Here is a 26,779-nt window from a genome sequence, read left to right on the forward strand (position 1 = left end):
TGGTAACACAGGAGACCACTGCCAAAACCCACCATTGGGCTACCCACAGAGTACCATGAAACTACTTGAAAAAAAAAACATGCTGATTGCAAAAGAAACAGCTGTTTGGAAATCAATTTTTCTTGGTTGTCAAATTTGCAAAAATTATGGTTCACAAACCACACAAAGATCCAACCTTTGTTGGGTGTTAATCATTCTACTTCAGGAATCCACATTAATACAATGTCAGCAGAAGTACATTTATCAGAAGAAAATCCACATTTAAAGATGCTGGCTTGGAAAAATATGTTGAAAATAGGTGCAATACCGCTATTCGCCTCTGTCAGAAGCCGGCAATCTCTAAACCTCTAATGTTAAACTTGTGTCTCAAAATCTAAGTGTGGGGAAAGAAGGGACTTCCATGAAATGCAATATAGGGTGCCACTATTGATTTTCATGTTGAAAAAGACTGGAATTGCAGTTATGTTTGCTTATTTTAAATTTGTAACTAATTTTTCGTAAGGAACAATGTCACAATTGACTACAAGGTAACCTGATTCAGCTAAAACTTCAAAGAGGTTTTTCCCCACTGAGAACACACCACCCTTTTCCTTCCCACCAAAAGGAGAGGATCTCATTTGGATGCTAATGAGAAGAGGAAGAGACTTGCTCTGCTGCTCTGGTAAAGAGACAATGGGCTCCTTGAACTGAAAGAAAATGCTAATTCGGGTGTGAACTGAAACCAACTGCCCAGGAAGACAAGCCCATGTGACTCTCTGGCCCAGCCAAGACCTTGGTGGCGGAGACAAACCGTTTGTGGATTCAGAAGGCACAGAAAATATGTTTGAGAAAAAGACTTGTAGCAAATTGCACTGAACTAATAAAAAATATGTAATTTATAGGTTATTAAAATTAAAGTTCGCTCACAGTTTTAAACTAATCTGGAATCTGTGCGATATTCAGAGACTGAACCACGAAAATGTTTATATTCTAGCTATTGTGATTATGTTAGGAATATGAAAATTTACAGGGATATGCCCAGATGGTATGTGCATGTATGTACAAAAATTGGTACAGAACTGACACGGAGTATCCGCCCAAAAACGCGAAAAACTGGCATTTGTGAACCAAAACTCGTAGGAAGATGGGGCATTGACAGAAACGTATAATCTGCAATGTAAATATGTATTATTAACAAGTTGGGGATATTGGAAATATGTTTTTTAGGAAAAATAGATTTTCTGGGTAGAAACAATGGGGAGGGTTTTCTCTGGACCATAAACACAGTGTCACTGACACCTCATGACACACTGTTCCCTTCTCAAATCAGGGGAGAGGGAATTCTCTGACCTATCAGATTCTTAGAGGGTTGGGCATAGTATAATCAGCCTCCCCACCCACTTGGAAAATACATAAATAGGGACTGCTGAGGACAGACACACATTCACCCATCACTGATCACTGATATACCGGCAAAGCGCTCTGCAAGAAAACCCCATCTCCAGACTCCAGAACCCAGATCCAGACTCCAGAACTCTGAAGCAAAAGGCCCAATCCAAAGAGCTGAACCCTTCTCAGCTGGTCTTTCAAATCCTGCAACCTGATTTTAACCCCTAAACTTCCATGGGGCCCAACCACTTCAACAGCCTGGCTGTGCTGTTTTGGCTGCTTCTGGCTAAGAACCCTTGCTAGAACCCCGAGATCCAGATCAGTAGAGCATAGCAGTAACCCAGAACCCATCAGATCTAGTCCAAGATGCTGTGCAGACCAGAGTGCCTTGCTGAGAGCAGAATCAAGTGCCTGAGACCGGTCCGGTGGCGAATGAATTCCAGCCAAACCTTTGACCAGATTTCTGACAGGCCCATTCCGAACTATAGCTGTGAGTATTTAGCGTAGAACTGTCCATAACCAACCTAAGTAATCCAATACAACCCATTCCAGCAAATCCAGAACTGCATTATAGAATCTCTTTTGTCCATCCTGAAATTGTTATTCCATCCACATAATCCTGTGATAATTCTAGTGGTAATCATTTACGCGCTGATATTTTTCTGAAGTTAGTCAAGTGTCCTGGCGGACAAAAGTTGGAGCGGAGGTGCCGCTGCTCTGGTGGCTGGCTGTTGGGCATCTTGCATCTTCATAGCCCCTTAGTATAAACCCATCCTTGTTGGTAAAATCTTAACTCTTTTTGAGAAAAATCAACCTTTACTAAAACCTCTGTAGCTTTTGAACCGTAAATGATAGGAACGAAATGTAAATGTCATTTTGAAGCTAGCATCCTCAGCTTTCAAAACGAACTAAGAAACGCACTCCAATTCATTATAGTTTTGCTGTAATCATTTTTTGTGCGCTGAAAAGTTTGCCGCGATTTTGCATTGGCTCAATTACACCACATGTAAAAATAGCTATTTCTAGCTTTCAACTTCTGAATTTCGTTTTTCATCTGCTAGTCATTAAACAATCATTGCTAGTGTTTACCTGAACCTATCCAAAGTGGCTCTCACTAGTTCTGAATCCCATTTAGTGAATTAAAATCCATTTTTAGCATTTTTCCCCATTCATTTCAAACCACATTTAAAAGCATTTGATCCCTTTTAAAATCATTCCAGTTCTCTCTAAGCTTTCTGGGGGGAAATCGGGATTGAAAATACAATTTTTTTTTTTTTTGTTTTTTTTGTTTTATTGGTTAAACAAAGTTAAACCTTTAACATTCCTTTAACAATCCCTCCTCAAAGAGGTGGAGGCCCCCCAAATTAGGTTCAAAATCCCTAAATGATTGCCCCTAGGCCAGAATCTCCAGTTGTTTGGGTGGCGTCCACCTCAGACTCCCCCTCCTCCTGCTCCAGTTTTAAGGATTCAACAAATTTCAATGCGTCCAAAGTACGGCCCACTTTCTCAGCTGTGATGAGCCTTTCCCAATACTCTTCTTCGTTCTCCTCCGAGATCAGGCTCGTATAATTTCCCATGTACATCAGGCGATTCAATATCAGGTTCGGACAAGTTAGCATCACATACCTTATAGTTTCCAGTTGGGCCTTCTTTCTGCAAAATCTATAGTATGCTAGTGATTTGTCAATTTGCCTTCTTCGCCACCTTATTTCTCTCGAGTGCCAGATGTTAAATCTACAGCAGATCTCGGTAGTGCTGAGAGGGAAATTTAATCAAATATGGAGTCAATATATTCAGAGCTTTGCGTTCCCAGATGACATTATGACATAGGTCTCGTGTTAATTTCTTTTCCTGTGTTTCCTCCCAGTCTTTTTCCCGATTTGTTCTTTTAGCCTTATCTGGGTTATTTTTCAGGGTGTCTTCAAAGATCGCCAGGTATTTTAAAGTTTCTTCACATCTCATTTTCCAGTCTTGGAGAATTGAATCACTACTGGAAAACCCTGGCTTTGCTAGGATTCTGAATGGCACGGGTGGATTGTCCAAAATACACTTTCTATAAAGCGATAGCGATTTCCACGTCATGATTGAAGTGATGGATTGCAGTCTTAGTTCCGATCTTATAAGTTCCAAGGGTAGCGAATTTGGAAGGCGCAAGATCTTTCGCCACAAATAGGCTTTGCATAGGTTCCAGACCTCCCATCTTAGGGCTATGAGGTCCTCGGCTCCATATGTAATGACGGCCACTACCTTTTGCTTATAGAAGGTTGTAATCGGCAACAGAGAAAATTTCCCGTATCTACGATGTAGAAGTAGCCCTTGGTTAACCAGACTTTTTAGTTTTTCTCTGATCAGGGTATAATGGGCCTGCTCATTGCAGTTCCTATTAATTCTTATCCCGAGGTAGATCGTAGTATCGACTACTGCCAGTTTTTCTTTTTCCAATGACCAAGTCTGTATTTTCCCTGCTGTTTTCTTTCTGCGGCTTTATTTCATAGTCAAAATCATAGATTTTTTTGCATTTACTTTCATGTCATTGGCTTTAAGATAGTCATTAAAAGCCTCAATCCTGCGCTGAAGACCTATCGGCGTCTGGTCTATGAACACTGCGTCATCCGCATATAGCATCCATGGTATCTCTATGCCATTTACCTTCGGTGGGAAGGCCCGGATCTGATCTTGTGAAGACTTCATATCAGCCATATAGAGTATGAAGAGAAAAGGGGCGAGGGCACATCCCTGCTTGATGCCTCGGGATGTCTTGATCCTCCTTGATAGACCTCCATTTGCAGTAATTTGAACCTGGATCGAGGTATCGTTATACAGTGCCTGGATTGCCTCCATAGGTCCACAGGGCATCCACAATTCTTCAGTTTTGCCCACAGCCGTTCTCTATTTATTCCATTGAACATGGAATTGTTGATTGTTATTCCTGAAACCTGTGTGCCCACATTCCATCTCTTCCTAATGCATATTGGTGGGAGTGAGTAGTATCAGGGGGAAAAGAGTGATTACATTGTCTTTGATTGAATTAATTTCAAGTTTCATTTCTGTGTTGCATTAATTTCATTGAACCCACACAAAGTTATTCCCTGCTACATTATTCTTCTTATCCATACTCCTAATTGATTAAAGAGATTGTTGACTATTGCACTATTACCCATTGCTGATCACTGCATAATATTCATAAGTGTGATATTCAGATATTGTTCATATTCATAAAAGTGTGAATATATATATATATATATTCAATTCATCAAATAAATCTTTTAAATTTGCAAAACAAACCTACTCCTTGGTTCAGTGAGACCAGGGGGATTCAAAGAGAGGGGTGTGATATAAGGGTACACCATCCAGAAATAAAAGCTTTTGACATAAAATATATAAATAAGGGTTCCAGCTGGGCATCTCATGCTAGGCTTCGACTTAGGTGGAGTGCTGGGTTGAAACCACTTCCAATAGCAACATTCCAAAACAACATGAGCAACTGGGAAAAATGAGGTGGGAGTGACACAGCGAAGACAGTTCTCAGTCACTCTACCTATAGTTTTCAGGATGTCTGCAACCACTGCACTATAAACATCGACATCCCATAAAAACATACATACAGTATGGGGAAAAAGGGACATGAAATTTGGAGAAAGTGGAATTCACCAAGTTATTTTTCTCCTATTTCTATAGTGACATACACAGTGTTATATAGGAGTTTTTCTTTTTCAATCATACCGTTTCTATTTAGTCAGGAGAAGAGAAGGCATTCACCTCGGACGTAGAGTTCACTCAGTTCCCAAACGTAGAGAAGCATCAACCTTTATTTGCGGTTTTCTTCCAACACCAGAAGATGCAGTAGCACAACAAATCCGACTCACCCATGTTTTTACCACTTCCCATAATAAAATGCTCACCTTTAAATCAAATTAGTTGATGCAGGGGTGCTTCTCAAAAATAGCATCCCTACATTTTGCAGAAATTCTGCAAAAATTATAATAAAAATTCTCAACATTTCACTCAAATCGAAGCATTTGTGGTAAATAGTTACAAAGGATCAATATACTGAAAATACATGGTTATCACTTTAAATAACCTAAGTAAGGTTGTTGTGATGTGAAATTCCAGAAATCAAGTGTTTAGGAAACAAGTGATGAAACAATTATCAGGCAATGGTATAAAATAGAACCTTCAAAAGATCAACAGCAAAAGTATTTTACTTGCCTTAATTTCAAGCTCTGGATAGACAACACTGATTCCCTGCAAAAGACAAATGTAGAGAAGATGTAAATTCGGTTCATAATCCTCATCCCCACCATCTTCCTAGTAAACGTGGTACCTCTATCTGCCACTGAGAATCTTGCACTACTGCAAGGAACCCTGCCAGGAGAACACCCAGATCTCCAAGTATGCTCATGTATGGCGCTCCTAGTTAAGGTTTACTTTTCCATCTTAGGGTACACATACACAAATCAGTTGTGCATGATTGCATAGAATCCTCTTAAAATGAAAAAGCTAACATAATGGCTGCATTCAACAATTGGGAATCACAATTACTCAATTTTACAACAAATTAATATTTTGAGAAATAAAAATAGAAAGCCTTTGAGCTTCTTGTGACATTAAGCCATTCTTATCACACCCTAGGGACAGGTGTCTATTGAGGTGCAGTTTGAAATCAAGGTCAGCGTCTGTATTTGAAAATAAGGAACGTCTCAAACATTACTCTCACTGGGACACCCTTTATGAAAATAACCTAGCAGACAGCATTGAAGTTTCGTCCCTGCATTTATTTACTACAGGGAGCCATCCAAAGATACATATGTGACATTAAATGTCTAATGGAGCTTTAGGAAACGCCTAGAAGGCATGTGAAGCAGAATAATTGTCTAAAAGATATATGGCCTCATTACACGGTAGGCGGTGAGCCATGGTGCTATTAGCGCCATGGCTCATGCCGGTAAAATACCGGCACCGCCTTGGCGGAAAGGGGATTTACCGCCCCATTCCAAGGTTGGAGGGGCGGTAAATCCCCTTTCCGCCATTGCCCTTCCCCATTCCCATTTCTGCCCCATAGGGCTCTATGGGAATGGGGAAGGCGCTAATTACGGCACCGCAATTTTGCGGTGCCGTAATTAGCTCTGAGGTCCCTTAGCGGGTTGGATTTTAACGCCTGCAAGAAGCAGGCGTTAAATCCTCCAACCCGCAAAGGGACCTCGTAGTACGGCGGTAAGGGTTAACGGTCACCGTTGCCATTAACAGTGACCGTTCACCCTTACCGCCGTCCGTGTAATGAGGCCCATAGTCTGCATCTCACATGGTAGTTCGATTTTGCAGCAGTGAAAGAAAGGTGTCATCACATAAAAATAGGTTGGTCAGAAATAAAAATGGCAGTAGGAGTGCCCCAGATAGGTCACGACCAAATGAGAGATTGCTTTCCTGTCAGTGCTTCAGCCTTGCTATGTAAAGAGGAAATTAAAAGGGAAAGAAATATTAACAAAGCGACTGATCTGAATACATATCTCGTGCAAAATATCACTAAAAAGGGGTCAAATGGCATGCAAATCCCAAAAATGTATGCACAACCCAAAAATTAAAATCGCCATTACAAAATGTTCAAACCTTTGAATGTATTTGCATCTCCCCATCCTACTCCTTACTATAAGCCATTCACAAAACGTACACCATCCAGAGAAGCCATTCGGTTTGATAGCTCCTGGGTCACAAGAGTAACTCCTGGTCATAGGAAAGTCCGACACCCTAAACTAGTTCCAGCTCCTGGTCCATCAATTCCAATTTTGACCCCTTTGGTCCCCTTCTCGTCAAATGCCTTTATATGCTTCTTGGTGGAGGGAATTTCAGAGGCCCTTCTCGATATTTTGCAGGGGAAGCCCACATTTTGGATTATGCCACTGGATTAAGAACAAAAATCAAGGGACACACTAACGGAACAGATTTATGGGTAATTATGGTAAGGTTAATTCACCACTAAAACGCCTGCAGGCCAATATGGCCATTGTTACGCAGGTTAACAAATGTATGGTACATCACATGCTGGTGACACAGACCACCTGCCCAGCCAGCACACCAAATAATGAAATATCAGTATGAATCATAGCTGTCCAGAACTGCCATCATTATTTCTACAACTCTGATAGGGTGACATTTAATAGTATATGTGGGTGAAATCAATGCAAAAGAATTGGTGTAATATTTGTAAAACATTTCTAAAACCTTATGAAACAAAAAAAGAAACATTTACCTCTTCCACTATGAGAGGTTTAACCTCTGAAAGATTAACGTCCTGCAGTAAATTGGACATTCTGGATATTGCAGTTCTGAAAAAGAAAATATCAAAATATGAAGCAATGCCCACAAGGTATACACACGAGAGGTAGGAACGAACCTAAATAACACAGCCGATATAATCAATGTATTCCAAAAGGGTATATCATCCATTCGTGAATCATTTTAAATATTTTTGCATTCAAACCACCAAAACATTTGCAAGTTAAAATTACCAAGCTACATTATGTTTGGAATTGTTCGTGTATGGGGAATACTTTCCAGATATTAAATATTTATATTTTTTAAAATCTTGCTTTTTTTTTAAAGGCATAGGTATTGCTGTTATGAAATTGGCACTAAGAAAATCTTCATTTTTAAAAATCAGTGTTTTCCTAAGATCCAATAAGAGGCAGAGTTATTTAAGGTTTACCATAGAGGTATATTGTAGCAAGTAGTCAATAGTGTTGTAGATGTTTTTCACATCGTCAGAAATAGAACTGTTTCCTCAGAATCCTATACGAGTATGTCACAAATTGTTCAACACATTTTCAGCAATTTATTGAAAAAAAAGGTAGATCTCCTTTGCGCTGATCTGGCACAACATTGGATATAATCCCACGAACAAGAAACATTTAATCAATCACTTATTGGAAAAAGAGGTACTTTCAAGTGACTGGAAGATTTTTTGATTCATATAGATTGATCTATCGCGCTCGTACACAAGTGTTTCAGAGTGCGACAAGGCAAGGGAGGGAGAACAGGGGAGAACAAAACAGCGATCTTACTAGGCCCAGTGACATTGAGAACGCGCAAGTGCAGGGGAGAGGGGGTGGAGGGGAAAAGTGCATGTAAAGGTGAGAAGTGGAAAGTGCGAAGCAGAGGAGAAACAGATAAATAATAAAGGCAACAAATAGTGGTAGTGCAGCCAGTAATTTGCAAGTACTAGGTTTAAGGCAGCAGACAGGGTAGGTCTGATAAGTGCAGGAAGAAAGAGGGGGGCTGTATGGGTACAGATACAGACCCCAATGCAAGGGGTGGCCCGGAGGCAGTGCGGGAGGGTGACAGGGTGAGCAAGTACCTGGGCCCGAAGGACAGAGGGTGGCCAGGTGCACGGTGCAAAGAGAACAGATCAGCAGGGGAGAGGGGGAGCGAAGAGAGAAGAAAAGAGGAAGGTCTTGAGGTGCTTCCGGAACCAGAGATGGTTCTTCTCGGGTTTTAGAGTGGCAGGGAGGCTGTTCCAGAGGGAGGCCCCAGCCAAAGACTGAGATCTACCCCCAGCTCGTTTCTATGAAAAACGACTGACCCTGAGGGAGTTGGAGGTAGAGGAGCGAAGAGCTCAAGAGGGGAGGTATTTGCGCAGGGATAGCTGAATGTATTTTGGACCCAGGCCCCAGAAAGCCTTGTGGACAATGCAGAGGGTTTTGAATTTAATCATTGCATCCACTGGGAGCCAGTGGAGAGATTTCAGAGCTGGAGAGATACGATCCCAGGGCTTGAGGCCAAAGACAAGTCTTGCAGTCCTGTTCTGGATTAGTTGCAGAGGGCGGAGAGTAGAGGCAGGTAGATTTAGAAAGAGGCTGTTACAATAGTCCAAGCTAGAGAGAACCAGATTTTGGGATACCATGAGCTTCTGGGGGAAGGAGAGGAAAGGCAGAGTACCTCTGAGGAGGTGCAGTCGGAAATTTGACTTTTTAGAGACCTCAGTGATGTGGGCAGAGAAGGAACGAGTGGATGACCCCGAGGCTCTTAGCCTCGCAGGTGGGGATAGGAGGAGGGACAAGGGAGGCTGGCCAGAGAGTGAGGGGAAAGGATGGTGAAGGTGTGCCGAGGAGGATCTTCGTCTTGCTGGCATTCAGACAAAGATCATTGGTGGCACGCCAATCTTGAATGGCAGTTAGGCAATCAGAGATGAGAGAGGGAGAGGAGGTGGCAGAGGGCAGCCTGGAAAGGAGTCAAGCCTCATCAGCATAGCACTGGAAATTTGACCAGAAAGTGGCAATGCAGTGGACGCGAGTTGCCAGGTATTGGTTGAAAAGCCAGGGCGAGAGGTTAGATGCCTGGGGAACACCACAGGTAGAGAGAAAGATAGATGAAAGGAAAAGACCCAAGTTGGACTTGGGAGGGTAAATCTGAGAGGAAAGAGGTCAGCCAGGCCAGAGCCTGATCAGTGATACCCAGGTTTTCACAGAGACGGTCGAGCAGGATGGTATGGTTGACCGCGTCGAAGGCAGAAGAGAGATCGAGGAGGATGAGGGAGAGTCAAGGTTGGAGAGCAGATCTTCACAGATGTTCAGGAGAGCAGTTTCCATGCTTCTGGCAGCTCTGAAGCCAGACTGGTGGTCATGGAGACAGCCAACAGAATTGGAATGAAGGTTAAGCTTAGAGATGGCCAACTTTTCCAGGAGTTTGCCAAGAAAGGGAGTAATGGAAATCGGGCGATAGTTAGCTGGACAATCAGCTGTGGGTTTCTTCAGAAGAGGATGCACAAAGGAGTGCTTCAGAGGGGAGGGGAAGGATCCAGAGGCAAAGGAGTGGTTGCAAAAATCAGCAAGGGCCGGAGCGAGGGTGTCAATGTGGTCCTTGATGGTTTTAGAGGAACAGGGATGAACCCGTTTTGACGAGGCTTTCATAGATTGGACTGGTCTAGTGACCTCGTCAGGGGTGAAAAGAGGAAAGGATGAGAAGGCTGGTGGGAGGGCGGCTAAAGGAGGGTCAGCAAGCACAGATGGAGAGGGTGGATTGGATGTCCTGGTTTTTTTTTAATGAAGTGAGAGGTAAGGGCATTGCAAAGAGCTTGGGAGGCAACCGGAGGGGTAGAGACTGCAGCAGGGTTGGCCAGCTCCTTGAAGATTTTAAAGAGTTCGGCCGAGTTGTTAGATGCCACAGAGACACAAGCTTAAATGTGGACTCTTCTTGGTGAGGACAGAGTCAGTATTGCCTTTGTAGCAGGCGACAGGCCAGTTTGTCAGAGGATGAACAGGAAGTCCTCTATTTCCTCTCAGCTGCCCTACACTTACTTTGAAGTGTAGCTAGGTCCGAGTCATACCAGGAATTGCACTTGGCTTTGGACTTCAAACAGATCCTCATGACAGGGGCAAGAGCATCAAGCGTATCAGAAATTGAAGAGTAGATCAGAGACAGGGCTGTGTCAGGATGTGAGACAGCCAAAGGTGGAGGGGTGGAGGGGGGGGGGGGGAGAGAAAGTGGCGGCAAAAGCCTCAAATGACACACGCTTCATGGGCCGGATGTCCGAGAAGGTAGGTGGCACTGTTGGGGTAGGCTTGGCTTGGGGGGGGGAAGAGAGGAGAGATGAGGGAGTGATCGCTCCAGGTGAGCGGCGTGGTCAGAGGGATGGAGAGGGGGACAAACACCTCTCCCAACAGCGAAGAAAACTCTTGACAGCATGGCATCACCTCTCACCTCTCCCTCCTGTGAAAAGTCAAGACCTTCCCCCGGACAGCTTTAGAGCAACTGTTCAAGCACTGGTCCCATCCCACCTGGACAATGCACGCCTTGAAATCCTACTGTCATCCTCCCATGTGCCCCTGAGAAGTTTCCTACACGTGGCCTCACGCCTATGACCACATCCCAAACCCACATCGACCTTCACTGGCTAACACTACACGCACAAATCACCTTAGTCTTGGAGCATAATCTATGAGAATTGCCTTCAAGTCACTCAGCTACCTTGCAGAGAACCTCAGCATCTCTGGCAAACAGCACACCACCAGATGCCAGGACATGTGCAGACTTGAAATTTACTGCTGCAAGCCTTCTCTGCATATGCCACAAGACTATGGAACCTCCTCCCAGTCAGCATCAATTTCTAAAATTCAGAAAATAACCCAAGACGCACATCTTCAGGGAATCGCTCTGTCTCAGACACCTAGGCCATCACATCGCCCCTCGCACCACATGACTTGCTATTTGCCACCCGCCTCTCTCCGCACTGAAACCTGCAACAGCTGTACCCATCCCTCTGTATCCTGCCTACTCTTGCTGCATACCTCTGTAAAGCGCTCCGTTGCTTCTCGAAGCTAGGTACACACTCAAATACAACAATAATCCCCTATGCAGGACAATCCAAACTAAGATAATGCAAAAGAAAGACGTTCCACTCTGGTTGTGCAGAGGAGCTGCAATGATTGTGTACGTATGTGACAGTACACAGAGGAAATAAAGGAGCATAGATCTGCAAGGCCTTCTGAGAACATCTAATCACCCAATACGAATGGTATTATCCTGGTATATAGTGGCTGGTGCGAAACTCAGCGTGCCACAATACAGCCGAGGAGTGCACAAAGGTGAAATTATGCGTTGTATTGAATCTTTGTTGAGTAATAGTTTAAACTAATACTTTTGACAATTCATTACCATGCACTGTCTATTATAATTGAAGCCAACACAAACGTATGTATAAACACCAGTAACGTTACTGGGTTTAAAAAAACAACAAAAAAATCTTCCATCTAAAAATGTGAAAGTAGAATATTCTGTTTGAGCCAAGTCGTGTCTTAAAGCTATCTAGAATGCAAATTAGCTCAAATACAAGCATTTTGCTATGGAAAATTGCCTATACATTCTCATACACACTTTAAAATGCATACAATGTATTTACAAAATGTACTAATAGTGTAAACCAATGCAGTTGGAATACCATAAAATTCATAAATTAAACCTAAAAGTAAAATGAAAATACCTCGTTATCACAGTATGACAATCAAAAGCAAAACTTGCTGACCTAGCATAAATCTAGCCCAAAAGGATTCTGCGAATATCCAAATGATGCACAAGCACCCTAGAAACGTAATACACTTATCTTCAAGACCTGTGCAGAAGATAAAGGTGCTTGGTTTCAATAAACTATGTAGAGAACCTTGAATGATCGAGGGATGGGGCAATGGAATGGTGAAATACATGGAACCCTAGGCATGTCAGGAACACAGTTGGAAGTCACTTGTCATCCATCCTTGCATCCTCCGACTCTGGTCTAACTGGTATTCATGATCGATATGCTCAGCTAACTATGTGGTGACCAAATTATAATGGGGAATACATCACTATCCTACTTAGACTTGGCTCTGCATCATTACAACAAATCGACGAGGATGAGAACGAGGCGAGCGCAAGCTTGTGTGGGTTCTAGTGTCTTTTGGTAAGCAAATGCTGGAATCAAGCATTTTCAAACTGGAAAGCATGTCAAGAAGCCTGTGTAGGCAGTCTTAAAATTTGGCCACGAGGCGTGCGAGTCACCCTGAATGGAAAAAAATAAAAATTGTACCCACTAGACCATTTTCCTGGCAGGGACATTTGTGACATGGTGAGATTGCCATCTGAAGCATCACAGAGCATAGTAAGTGCATCATTGTAGCTGGGGCTTGACTTCTTTCTCTAGAGGACTTCTGCTCAATTGAGAGCAGCCCCTCAGTTTTCTCCCTCAACTCTGCCTGGATTGTAGAGTGCATTCAATCCTCTCCACTGGTCACTTGACCCATCTCCACACCCCAAGGGCAGCTGTTGATGGGCAGTGGATAAGGGTGATTTTCCAGTTAGCCTGTTCGACCGACACCGCACCCAGCCCTGTCCTGCGCTGCAGCACCTCGTCCCCAAATCAGAGGGACACAGGCAGAAAGGTAAGGGACGACGCAACATACTCCCAAACGTTTGAATCCATCATGTGGGAATCCACTTTTTGAATTCTGCCATTGCAAATTCTTGCCACCTGGAACTTTTGCACTATGGCACTTTGTTGCTGCTGTGAGGTTGCAACACATGTATAATCTATAGGTTTTTGCTCCTTTCGTTCTCTTGGGTTCTGCCTCTGTGAGGTCTCACATTTGAATTATTTTTCTGTGAGAGTCACCACATTTAACTCTTGCCACTATGGTATTTCTGGACATTTGCACTTTGCCACTGAAGTTTTCACCACATTTTTAATCTTGCTACCGTGTGGTTTCACCAAATTTGAATTTGGCTACTGTGCTTCACTGCATCTGAATTTTGCAACTGAGGTTTCTCTACATTTGAATTTTGCTATGACATTTGCACCACTTTGGGTTCTGCCATTTTCCAATCTGGTCCACTTGGAATCCTGCCGGTGTGTTTTCACCACACCTGAATGTTGCTGCTGTAGGGATCTCACCACTTTACAACTTTGCTGCCACAAGGTTTCACCTTATTTTGAGTTTACTTTACTAGGGTGCAATTTCGCTATGTTGGACTTTTACTGTGGGGTTTCGCTAAATTTGAGTCTTCACCACCTGGAATTGAGCTGTCCCGAATTCTGCCTCATTGAATGTTGCCACTGAAGCATAACCACCTTTGAGCTCCACTACCATTATTATTCACCACCTTAAATCATTGCAACTGTGCAGTTTCACCACTTTGAACATTGCCACTGACATCTCCACTACTCCTTGAACTTTACTACTGTGTGGTTTTCACCATCTTTTGAAATTCTGGTACCGCAAGGTTTCACCATTTCTGAACTTTGTCTGCATTTTGCCACTTTGAATTTTGCTACTGTGAAGTCTTGCCACTTGGTAATTTTGCTGTTGTGATGTTTCCACCATCTCAATTGGCTACTGTGAGGTTTTCACCACCTAAATTTTACTACCGAAAGACTTCACCTCTTGTAACTTTAAAAAAAAAAAAGAATTCTGCCTTCAACTCTCAGCTGCTTGCATTTAGCAACATTTGAATTACCCCCTCAAGGACCGTACTGGCTTGGTTTGTGCTGCTCCTGAAATTCAGCCACTCTAATAATGGCATTGTTCCTGCTGCTCTAAAGTTTGCTTTTCGGAACTCCCACTGCTCAGCCATTCTAAAACACTAATTCAATTTGAATGCTCCTAAACCTAACCACTTTCAAACTCTGCCTACTAGATTCCTACTGCACTTGGAACTCTTCATTCTAAACACCTTACTAACTGACCCTAGCTGGTCTTTGCTTATACCATGTTGAAATTAGCCATTTCAAACAAGACTGATGTTCCTGACATTTTGTTCATTCCGAATGCTTGCTACCTCGAATTCCTATACTCTGAAAACCCAACTGTGCTTTACCGATCCAAAAAATCTTGAACTCGCGGTTTCAAACATAACCACCTGGAATCTTCCAATCCAATCCTTACCACTTCCTGAACCCTGCCATTTGCTACTCCTACCTCGAACTGAAGGCCAACACTCTGAATTTTTACCTCCCGGATCCCACTGCCTGGATTACTACAGCCCGAACCTTAATCCCTCCAACCTGCATACTTTCTTGAACCTAACCACTGTGACTTTTGCTACTTTGAACTCCAACTGCCTGAATTTCTCTACCAAACCCCCACCCACAGAGAAATCCCGAGACTCCAACCCAAACAAATATTCCAGTGACAATACAAGCTCCACAGGGAGACTTCTGTGTCTGGGAGCTCCCCAAATTATTGGCCATCAGTACCTCACCAACAAGAATGCCCAAGAAATTCACCCAGAAATGTCCCACCATAAGGATTACCAACCTCGAAATAACAGACCACACGAAGCTCTGCACCCGGGAAACTCAATATCGCTTGCTGCAAACCTATACCACCAATGTCTATCACCAGGAACTCAGGCAGGCTTTCTTCCTTGAAAAAAGGACAATTTTGAGACCTCTGTGACAAAGCAAGCCACCACAAACCTATAACCACATCAAGACACGCATGATACTGATCAGCCCAACATCGATCAATTCCTGACACAAAGGAAGAAGACACCAGGAGGGCTTTTGCCCTTGGAACAAATGCCAAATCCGAGACCTCAGACAAAGGACTTATGTTCCATTTTACTCTTGTGACAAGACACCTCGGCAGAGCCGGTGCTAGAAGACCTAGAGCGTTACTGCGACCCCTTAAGAGTCTGCTGTTAATTTAGCCCCCAGCGAGGGAACCTCGGCTGACCTGGTAGTCGAAGACTTAAGGTGTTCAACTGGCTTCTTTGCCCCCTCAGCAGGATCGGTTCGACCAAAGGCATGAGTGTGGGAAGACTTTGGATCACCCCCTGAAGCCAGAGCCCTCGAAGAGGAACCCTCAATGATATAGCCCCAAGATGGGGCACCTCAGGGATAACCCCAGTACGTTTAGTCACTTTACAGAACCTCAAGCCAAGACTCAGAACACTTTGTTCCAGATGTGGAAACCTCAGGACTGACCCTGGTGACAACAGACCCAGAAGGACTGGGCCCAACTTTAGCCCCCAAAAGGGGAACCTCGGATGAAGATCCAGTCCTGGCAGCCCCTTTGCAGGGGACCTATGAGGAAACTCCAGAGTGCCAATTAGATTCCTTTTGGGATACCTCAGGGAGATCCCTGGCAACAGAGCCAATTGAGCCCCTCCCGACCCGAAGACCCAGGGAAGGAAACCCCTGGCAGTGATGCTCTTAAAAAAGTATATTATATATAATAATAATATTAAAAAGTTTAAAAAAAAATAATAAACTTAACAGTTGCTTACTTTTTTCTTCAATGAACTACTGTAAATTTGGTGGAGGATTTCGCAGAACACCTCCTCCCACCTGACAAGCGGACACTGGAGTGCCCAGACGGAGAGGAAGTCACAGTAGAAGCACGAGTCCCACCGGCGTTCCTGGCCCAAGCCCTCCAGGCAAAGAGTGGGAATCCGTCCTCATGAAATGTTCGCACAATGAATAGGACACAAATCACAGACGCTCTGGCATAGACTCAAGAAAGAGGACTGTGGAACCGGGGCAGGACAAGGCAACAAAAAGAAAAATATTCCGTGATATGCAAGTGCCTCCTACCCTGACCACGCGGAGAAAAGGACTGAAGGGCAATGCGCGTGGCACAGCTCAGGAAGGTGGGGCTATGTGTGGCAGCCGCGCGTAAAAATAAAAGGCCAAAAAGTGCTCCGGTCACATCCCGTTGGATGGAATGTCCCACAAGCATGGAGGAAATAGTCGCAGACTTGCTTATTTATTGGCTTAGCTGCCATGCTAGAGTTTGAGCATACATTAAAAAGTACTGGTTCGCAGAGTGCATGCCCAGCCAGCCAAAGGAACCTCTCTGTTACACATTTAGGAGTTTCCCAGTTCCCACAGGGGTGTTTTGTATTGCATTTGAATTTTGGGTTTTATATAGTGCAAACCTAGGTAGGAAGCCATGAGCGCTGCACAGGTCGAGTGTTATATATGAGCCAAAGGCGGTGGGGTTACAATTAATGTTCAAATATGATACAGGAACTCGAGCCGCCTAATAGACAGAAGAATACGATCTAGAGTGAGTGCTGGCATGGTCTTGCCATCAGGACCGCGTTTTAAGTAGGCCCATTTCCCCCATTTTCCTTGTGGGCCAGTTTTGGGCAGAGATGGCCTGGCTTCTGTGCGTCACTCACCTGAACTAGAGAGTTCTTATTTATAAAACTGTACAGCGAGCAATGTGCGATACATGCATTAATTCCGAGGGCATTAGTATGCTCTACCAATCCATTACAAGTAAATGATGAGAAGGTTACCGATTTGAACGCGAGGTCAAACAATATAGCAAAAGGGAATCTCCCAAAACGTTTTCAACCGAGATAGGGGATCCAGAGGACTAACATTCTTTTAGCAATTACACCACCATAAATGATTACTAAAAGTAACATTTCATAATGCTCTCATCTCAATTTTAAATAACTTTCGTTTTATTATTTCCATGTTTGGCAGAAGGTCTTGTTCCATCCCACCAATTGGCTTGTAATTGCACCAAACGAAGGGTCACAATACGTCTCTTTGTTGGCCTTTCTACATGATCAGATGGCTTTATGTGACACTTAATAAATGTGGTTGAAGACAGGGAGGAGACCAGAGATGAAGCCTTCTCTCCTGTCGGCCCAATTGCTTGGTCAGTGGAATGTCCAGACTCTTGACTGGGGTGGCCCAAGTGGGGCACTGACTTATGCAGGGGTGGCATAAAGTACGAGCGTACGCACATACACACACTGATCATTATTTAGGATCATGGGGTGGCATATCAGATTCCAGAGGTAGCACATAGCACCCCTTATACTCAGTCTCCTCACCCAAACCACACCAACCGCTCAAGATGCACTTTAGTATAAAATGTGAGCAGTCAGCACGGCAGACAGCCGCATCACACCTGCACTGTTTCTGTTTGTCTGCTGCATGCCAAGTACTCACTACACACCTTCCACCCAACACAGAAACTTCATCACAAATTCTTTAAACTTGGAGGAATCCAACACAATGTGCATCCTCCGTTCCCTTACATTGTTTGTTCACCTTTCCTTGCTCTGGGCATTCTCTAGATTGACTTCCTTTTGCCCCGCTACTTGGTAATCCAGTTAGGGCACTTCTTTGCTGTGACACCTCTGAATCTAAAATCAGTAGATTCGACCACATTGCTTGTCCACTCACCAAGTGTGACTGGTATTCCTTGACCGCATACCAACAATGTTCGTTTGAGATATGAATCAAGAGCAACTTATGAGATCACTATTGTGACTTTTTTCCCAAAGGATTCTCCTTCTCATACCTACCAGACTACCAACAAATACAGTCTTAGGTACTACCATGTACAAAGAGAATTGTAAAATACAAAGTAATCAATAACAAACTTCTGTATAAGTTCCATTTCAGAGTGGTACTCCACTAATCAATAGTTGTGCATCTGCAAAATTATCATACACCTGATTAATTTCCCCAATGATCAACAGAATATTTTGAAGGAAAGAAACATGTTGGGTTATGCGATAGTATATGTGTAGAGTATATGTGTAGTGTAGTTTTGTGTTACATTTTGAGGTCTGTCTCTATAATGAGGTTGGAAGATTATTTGATTCAAGAAGACAGCCTTTTCTGTATTTACATTGTTGCATTTGATCTCTGTATAAATGTTGATGTTATTTTTGTGGATATATATTGATTGTTATGGATTTTGTATAATTGTACCGAGTATTTATGTAGTCACGGTCATACGTGACGAAATACGTTGTGTTCTTCGTTATTTGAAGTACATCCATTTTTAAAATCTTTGTACGAATATGATACGAGTGGTCTTCTACATCACAAAAGGAATACTACAACACATGGTGTTGCCCAAGGTCTTGTGTATAATAAATGGTTTTCCATTCGAGGAATGACTAGGATGCCATTTTTCATGGAATCCCTTTGTAGGTGTTTGTTTTTGGAATTAGATTAGCACAGCACATTGCAGAAAACATATGGCATACTGGCATACTGCACAATTTTGTCTCGCACCAGATATGGACGCCATAGCACCAGGACAACAACTGTTGCTAGTACACCAGTCCAGCATATAGTCGCAGACCCCATATCACAGTGATTAGACTATCAGCAGGATACAATCAACTGTACAAAAGGTTACACATGCCTATTAAAGTGCTCTGATCAGAGAAGAATAGACTGTTTCAGGCCGAGGAAGAGCAAAGCTCGAAACACGTGTTGGCTGATTACTTGCCTTTTCTGATTAATTTACTTATTACTGGTCATCTCTGATCATTTTATCAATCTGTAAAAGTCTAATACATTATCCAAAAATGTACAAATATAACGACTATGGTAAGAGGAGCATCTTGAGACCTTGTCTGTTTTTGGTACAATTCAAATTTGAGGCATGCTAGCGAACCATACCCGATCGTTTCAATCATGACTCAGAGCTCTTTACTAGCTCTTGGCTGCAGCGCAGGTCACTGGTTTATCCCATTCCTGTAGATATTCTGTGTTCGCCAAGATTTTGTGTCCAACTGTTCTTCTCAATGTTCATGTTCTCCTCTACTTCATGATGTTTCACTAATTGCCTTCGGCTCAACTTTGTTGCATCGTTCGATAAAATAATTGTTCCCATGATACTGACGATTTCCTTAGGAGACAGGAATCCCTTTTTCTTTTAGCTTTGCACAACTCACACAGACGTCACCCATTACAAATGGTTCTGCACAAACAAGTTTACTCAAATCACCTTTTATACTGCCCGACACGCCTCAGCTCTTCTAATTAACCCACTTCTGTCAACTTTAATAGGTCCCGATGTTACTAACCATTTGGGTGCCAACTCACATAACAATCACACCCCTCCCAAGGTTGTAAACAGGGTTACATCCGTAAATGAATGTGGGGTAGACCTATAAAAACCAGATAATCTCTTAACAATGTTTCTACCTCCAAACATGACGTGTTCTAGTTGGAATGTTTCTTTGTAAATGGTTGAGCCTCTCAACTATTCAATTTTGCCTTGGACATTATAGGGCTATAGTATCATGATGCACTCCAGATTGGTTCAAAACATTTGCCACTACGTTCAACTGAAATTGCATCCCATTATCTGGAAAACCTTCCCTAATAAAATCCCCCACAGACTTGACGTTATGTCCTCTGACCACTCTACGCCCTGCCATTTTGTGCAATAATCCATTAAAATAAACACATCTTTGCCCTTGATAATATCTGGGCAATGGTCCCACTAGATCTAAAGCCAACTTTTCCTATGGTTGGGTGGGTATTTCCCAGAGCATAAGGGAGGTTCTACATCCACATGTATTTGTCACTTGAAGCACATGGAACACTATGCGCTATCATGTGTTCTACTTCTGCGTCCCTATTGGGCCACCAATACCACTCTGACCCTTAATCATACCCCTAAATGACCTTTATGGGCAATGTCCAATATCAGAGGTCTTCTAGGTGAACACTATTTTCACATCTCCACAAGACCTCACCCTCTGCCCACAACACATGAGCTTCAATCTGTGCACTCACTCTCAGATGAACTTCTGAGCCAAGCTTGCACAAGCAACCGATGCACTCGCCAATTCCAAATCAGCCGCATTTTCTTCCCACCACTTTGCTAAATTCAGAGCACCCTCATGGGTTAAACGTACTATTAAAGACCATTCTTCCACAGGTAACAGGTCACAATCTTCGACAGGGAGTCACAACAAACACTCGCAACTAAATTCCTAGGATCTGAAGTATATACACCATTGTAAAATTAAATTCCTGCAACGCCAATGCGCTGCGATTTATCTTAGCAGAAGTATGTGTTTTTACACCCAATCAGTGCATTAACTAGACAAACTGAATGCCCCAAAGAAAAGGTTATGCTGCACAGCCCAATAAGATGCTAATGCTGCTTTCTCAATAGTTGAGTAATTTTGTTCTGCCGCTTGCATTGACCTAGAGGTAAATGCTATTACCACTTCCTGACAATCTTTCACTTGAGTTAAAGTTGCACCCTCCCTCCCCCCCTGTCCTACTCCACTTATATCAGTTGTCAGAATAGATCGGTTTATTGTTGGAGCCTTCACAATATAGCCCTTTATCTATGCAACGATGCAATTGTGCGTTTTAGTCCATACAAGCATATTTCCCCCCGCCCCCCAACAATTCCCTCAAAAGAGCCCTCCCAGTTGCAAACTTTCCATCAAATGTAGAATAATGCTGAGCAAGACCCTGAAAAATCCCTCAAGGCCTCTATGACATGTGGTGTGGGTGCCTTTAACACAGCACATACTAAACTAACTTTCGTCCTGATGCCCTAAATACACTTCAGGGACTTTATCGTGCCATATTGCAAGCCTCGCTTTCCTGAGAATTTCCAGCACTTGTCTGAAACATACATCATGATGCTGAGAATCTTCTGTGAAGATTAAAATAGCATTGTGAAAGCATTTCACATTTGATATTTCACCAAACGTTCCTTCATTATTCTCTGAAAGGCAGATACTGCTGAGAGGAGCCCAAATGGCATTATCATGAACATATATGCGCCAATGGGTGCCACAAATTATGTAAACGGTGTGGGATCTGATGTAATGCATTTTGGTGATATTCACTAGACAAGTCAATAGTTGTAAAATATGTTGCTCCATGGTCATTTCCTGAATTTTGTAATGACAATCTGCCCCCTTAAGAGCTGAATTTTTGACATCTCCTAATCGTGCTTTTAAATTACCACTGAGCACACCCATTCTGCAGCTTCTATTCAATTATTTCCTGGTCACACAGCTTGTCTAGACCATCCTTCAATTTTCCTCCTAACATTAAGGGTACCCACTAAATTCAGACTGATCGCCTTGAACTAGCATAAGGGGTTCTGGGGCATTTGCGTCCAATATAATCTGAAGATCTTTCTGATGTTTCCCAACTCAGTAAGGAGACCCATTTATTCCAGACACAATTTGCCCCACATAATTTCCATTATACATGATCCAAGGATGTTGATAGGCCTTCCATATCCTTTGGGTTTAATATTTTAATCCTTAAGGTCCTGTAACCTGAAGCCTAACTTAAGGTACATTTCGGCACCTATTGCAGTCTACTTTGAGGCTGAATTAGCCACCATCCTCAACTCCCCCTCATTGAATCTTACAACATACCAAGGAGCACCAACAGCATTCACTTCTACTGTTGCCATCAGCAATTCATTCCATCTTGGGAAAACCAATGCTTAGTCTGCTCTTGTACACTTTCTATAAGTAAACGCGTCCATTATATCTCCCACATGTTGCACCCCTATCTGGGCAGCATGCATTAATGGCTATGTGATCATTCCCACCTCACGTATTACACGCAGTCCTGTCCTTATTCCATGGGAACTTGATATTTGTTAGGATAGGTGACCCTTCTGCTCTATTCCTTTGATTTATATTGCATGTGTTCCACAAATTCTCAGTTCTATACGGTTGGTTGCTTTTATTTAATATACAGTTGGTTGCTTTTATTTAATATACAATCAGCCGATAGCTTTGCATATACACAACAACCAACATTACAATGCTCTCAATGTCACCATTAAAATCAGTTAATAGAATAAATGCATACTTGGCAATTAGTATGTCCATTTGAAAGATTAAAACCATATCAATAATGATAAAACATTCATGTGTGAATACTAAAAAGAGAAATATTACATACAACACTACTTTAAGAACCATAAAAAGGAAATACATCACACTACGATATTCAAAATTTCCACGCACTTCCAGTAAAATTTGACGAGATAAAATATCAAATTTATATCACAGCCTTCTAGAAACAGTCCATATAAAAGAAAGATCTTCCAAATTAGTACTATTCTTGTACGCCTTCAAATAGCTCGATTGTAGCCCTTGAAGACTTTCACAATCTAATATTAAATGTTCAAGTGTCCTAATACATCACCGCCACAGAGCCTCCAATATGGCGCGGAATACCCATACCCAGTCGGACACCTGGGGTCATAAGTGCAATACTTAGATTTAATTTCAATCTCAGATATTGCCCTGCCATTGCGTTATTTGGAAATGCTGTTATGTAAGAAGGTTTAAAGTCTTGGGAAGAGATACTCACAAAAGCCTATATTATGGTTACCAGCCAATAGGTTGACAAGATATTGCTCTTTAAACAGCTGCAGTATATTAGATTTAACGTAAGACTTCTTTACATATACTGCCTCATTTGGTATGATGAAAACAAAGAGGAACTCCAGATACCCCACGAACAAAGTGGAGTAGTAGACTGAATTTGATATGATACCACAGCATCCTTCTTGCCATTTCATACAAGTACTGAACATATTCCCCGAGGTGCCCATGGTATGATGGTTATCAATTTCTACAATTGCACCCAGCATACTGTCCGGTTTTGCTTTTAGCAATATGTTGCAGAACAAAATAGACTTCACAGTTGCATCAAAACTAATTCCGGCAAGTTCGAATTGAAGATACAAATACTCAACTGGGAGTGACAGTGGCAGGTATAAGAGCTTGCGCAAGACCCCTGCTTCTTACTTTCCAAGTATGATTTCATATGGGCCACCACAGATCTCAATGCCATAAAACATTATTGATTGAACTTTCATTTGGTACAACAGAACAGTTTCAATAGACATTCTGCATTGTTTGCCTACAAAATGTCTGATCATATTAACTACTTTTTTAGATTTCAGCTTAATATAAATCCAATGTATGTCCCATTTCAAATTAGTTTGGAGGTGAATTCCTAGATATTTATAGCAGGTGGCATTCTATAATTTGGCCCCGTTCAGGATAAAGTATGTTTCTTTACGACTCTCAGTCGGAGCAAATGCCATTGTTTCACTCTTCTCAATATTAATGGCTAACCCATTTGTTTCTGCATATTTGCCCAATGCTTCTACTAGATTTTGTAGTCGTCTGGGTGTATGGTCAATCAATACTAAATCGTCGGCATATGCCAACCAGCTAGTAAAGTGTCAACCCATCTTTACAGCGCATAGTGTTGGGCTAGTGAACTCAAGGCCCAAATCCAAGCAGTATAAGTTGAGGGTGGCAGCAACTATACACCCCTGTTTGACAAATGGAGCAGATAGGGTGCCTTCTGCATCTAACGGATGTGTTAGAGTAAAGAAGCATCAACATTTTTAATAGGCCTAATGGAATATTCCATGCAGCACGTTTTGTTCCAAAGTCTGCCTCCGAGGACCAAATCCAAAGCAGATCTATAAAAACTGCGTAGACTGTTGTATACCTATGTTCCCAAGCGTATTCAAAGAAACCAGTATCAACAAGTTATGGGCAATATTGGATTATTTTATAAACCCCATCTGATTGGGCGGGGTGTTGCAGTATTTTATTAGCACTAATCCAATCATTCAATTCAATAAGGACAACCTTGGCCAATATCTTAGATGGTACGTCCAGCATAGCAAGCAGGCAGTAATTTGTTGCCAAATTCCATGGGCCTTTTTTGTAGACTGGTAGGATTTGGCTTTCACTCCATGTAGGTGGTATTATGCCTGTTACCAATGTGTGAGAAGAGTGTGTAAACACCCTGTCCACATATCAGGATCTTTTTTTACCAATGCACTGGATAGGCTAAGATGCCGGATGACATTAGCAATATCATAGGGAGATGACTGGCACTTCCAAATTACATCAGGGAAGGTCATGGAGCCATCGTCAAGCTCATTTTGGCCAAGAGTCTTTGCAATGGGTGTCTTCCAATCTGGTTCCGTAACTCCAATAGTTAAGAGTCTGAGGTTGGGCACCTCGCAAGACTTTCCAAAATCAGCTATTGTTTTTTTCAATGACTAGCTGAGCAATCTCTTTCCATTTGTTCAAATTAAATGTGTTTCGATAGTCGTATAGCCATTCGCGATATATCTGTATGACAGATCTAATATGGTTACTAACATCACTGGCAGATAGAAGCCTAAAATAGTGTTAAAGTACATAACTTATAGATTTTCTTAGTTCACGCTTTTCAGCTGCCATTTACAGGATCATATATTACCCTTTTATCTTTCTATTGTTTCTGCGATGCTTTTGTATGTACGATGATCTGGCAGAGTCTTTGATCTGGGCAACCGTCTTTGCAAAGGCTGGGCCTGTCCCCACTTTGTTCACCAGAGGTATCTGTTAAAATAGTAATTCCCTGTCAATTTTGGAATAGTTGTATTGTATTCTATTGGCCTGCAGAGTGGTGGAAATGTCTCCTTAGTGGCTTTTACATTCCTCCGTTTACAGTTAGTGTTGTCTACTGTATGATTAGGCACGAAGGAATGCTGTGATGTCATGTTGAGTGTTGATGCCTGAAATGTCAGAATGTATGGGTGAAGGTTCTAGTCCTGACAATAAGGAAGCCCCCTTGCCGGGGTGATGAGCCGGCATTTTGTCCCATTATTGTAACATATGTAACCTATGTAGCAGACGGGACCTCAGCAGCCCATAGGTTAGAGGGAGAGCTGGGTCCCGGGGCTGAACATGGAAAGAGGGCCATAAGCTGAAGAGTGAAGATAAAGTGCTTGAGCCTGATAAGGAAGCTGTGGCCTATAGACTGGAAGACAGGTGTGCCATGCAATGAGGGGGATGCAGTGCCCATCTGCAGAAGGGAGTGGCTATGAAACCATGCCTGCTACCCTTGTATATCGTGCCGGCTACCTTTATATAGTTGGTTACGAGCGTTGAGAGCTGATGCTCTAGCAAATTGGGTGTCCCTCATTGGACAGGTTACTATTACATTGTGGTGGATATGTTCGTGTAAAAGGATTCAGCCGAAATGTGTAGGCACCTTTGAACAGTATGGGCGAGATGACCGCTCAAGTGAAGATGGCGGTTGGAGCTGCAGAGCTCTTAGAAGTGCGGCAGGCAGTAAGGGAATGATGACGTAATCGCAGTAGCAGGTAGAGTCCTCTTTCTTCTTCCGCACCCCCCGCAGCAGATTCTCCAGCTCAGTTTCTTCGCCTTACAAGCAGGTTCTTTAGTGTTGAAAGCTGGAATGGATTGACTTAACTGGTAAAGATCTGGCTTTGCAAAGCAGAGACTACGTGAACATATCCTTTTTCTGAGGTGGAGATGAGGGCAATGTCTACCATTAATGGAACACAACGCATGGTGGTAAAATGCATAGTGGAATACACAAGTGAGTGGTATGACCGTTTGTGGTATGATGACATTAATATGTACTAGCTGATTTGCAAGATAGGGGGTACGTACTACCCATGGACTTTTAGTATGCAGAAAACGATGTTGGTTGGGGTGCTATGAGTGCATAGTGAGTGAAGATGCATGTGTGTTGTACTAACCTATTTGAGGGATTGCAGCGATTTAGGTTGCATCAATGCAACATGGACTTCTAGGCTCAGAAACAACAAGTTTAGGTTGCCAAAATGCAACATGGACTTCTATATAAGAAACCACGAGTTTGGATTAGGGCCCATGACAGATAATGCTTTAGGACATGCATCTCTAGTGGTAAATGTGTACTATATTGCTTCTTGAACGTTAGTGTCTGAGGCTCAATGATGTATGACGTAAAGTATGGTTCCCCGTCATCATCGCTGTGCGGTATGGTAAGGAAATGAGTGAATCTGAGGGGGGTGGGGGGGAGGGCTCTGCCCATTAGTTCATTTTCAATACAGTGTGGATGTTTATGCCACATGGTTGTTTCGAGGGTAGCGTCTCCAATGCCATTTCATTACCTGGGGGTAGTGTCTCCGGTTTATTATCCAATGCTGTTTGGTCACTGGGGTAGTGGTTCTTGCTGGTGGTATGAGCTTGGTTGCGCTGATGGTAGCTTAGTTGCCAAGTCAGCATGTGAGGCACGTCTAGGCATTGCCAGAGATAAGTGTGGTTGTGCTGATGGAATGTGAATCGCCAGGTCAGCGATTAAGGCATG

The 26,779-nt window shown here is 42.7% G+C and overlaps 1 protein-coding gene across 1 annotated transcript in view; it reads right to left on the reverse strand.

Moving 5' to 3' along the window:
* Nucleotides 1-26,779, reverse strand: part of NDRG1 (N-myc downstream regulated 1) — a 432,144-nt gene that overhangs the window by 380,848 nt on the left and 24,517 nt on the right. Inside the window, exons 2-3 of the mRNA XM_069621660.1 lie at nt 7,616-7,691; nt 5,578-5,613 (exon numbers count right to left, since the gene is read on the reverse strand). Coding sequence (XP_069477761.1) covers nt 5,578-5,613; nt 7,616-7,675 — 96 coding nt within the window. The 5' untranslated portion in view covers nt 7,676-7,691. The remainder of the gene's footprint in view (nt 1-5,577; nt 5,614-7,615; nt 7,692-26,779) is intronic.

Source organism: Ambystoma mexicanum, chromosome 5q (assembly GCF_040938575.1).
Source record: "Ambystoma mexicanum isolate Mex_15411 chromosome 5q, UKY_AmexF1_1, whole genome shotgun sequence".
In the NCBI taxonomy this organism is placed as follows: Eukaryota; Metazoa; Chordata; class Amphibia; order Caudata; family Ambystomatidae; genus Ambystoma; species Ambystoma mexicanum.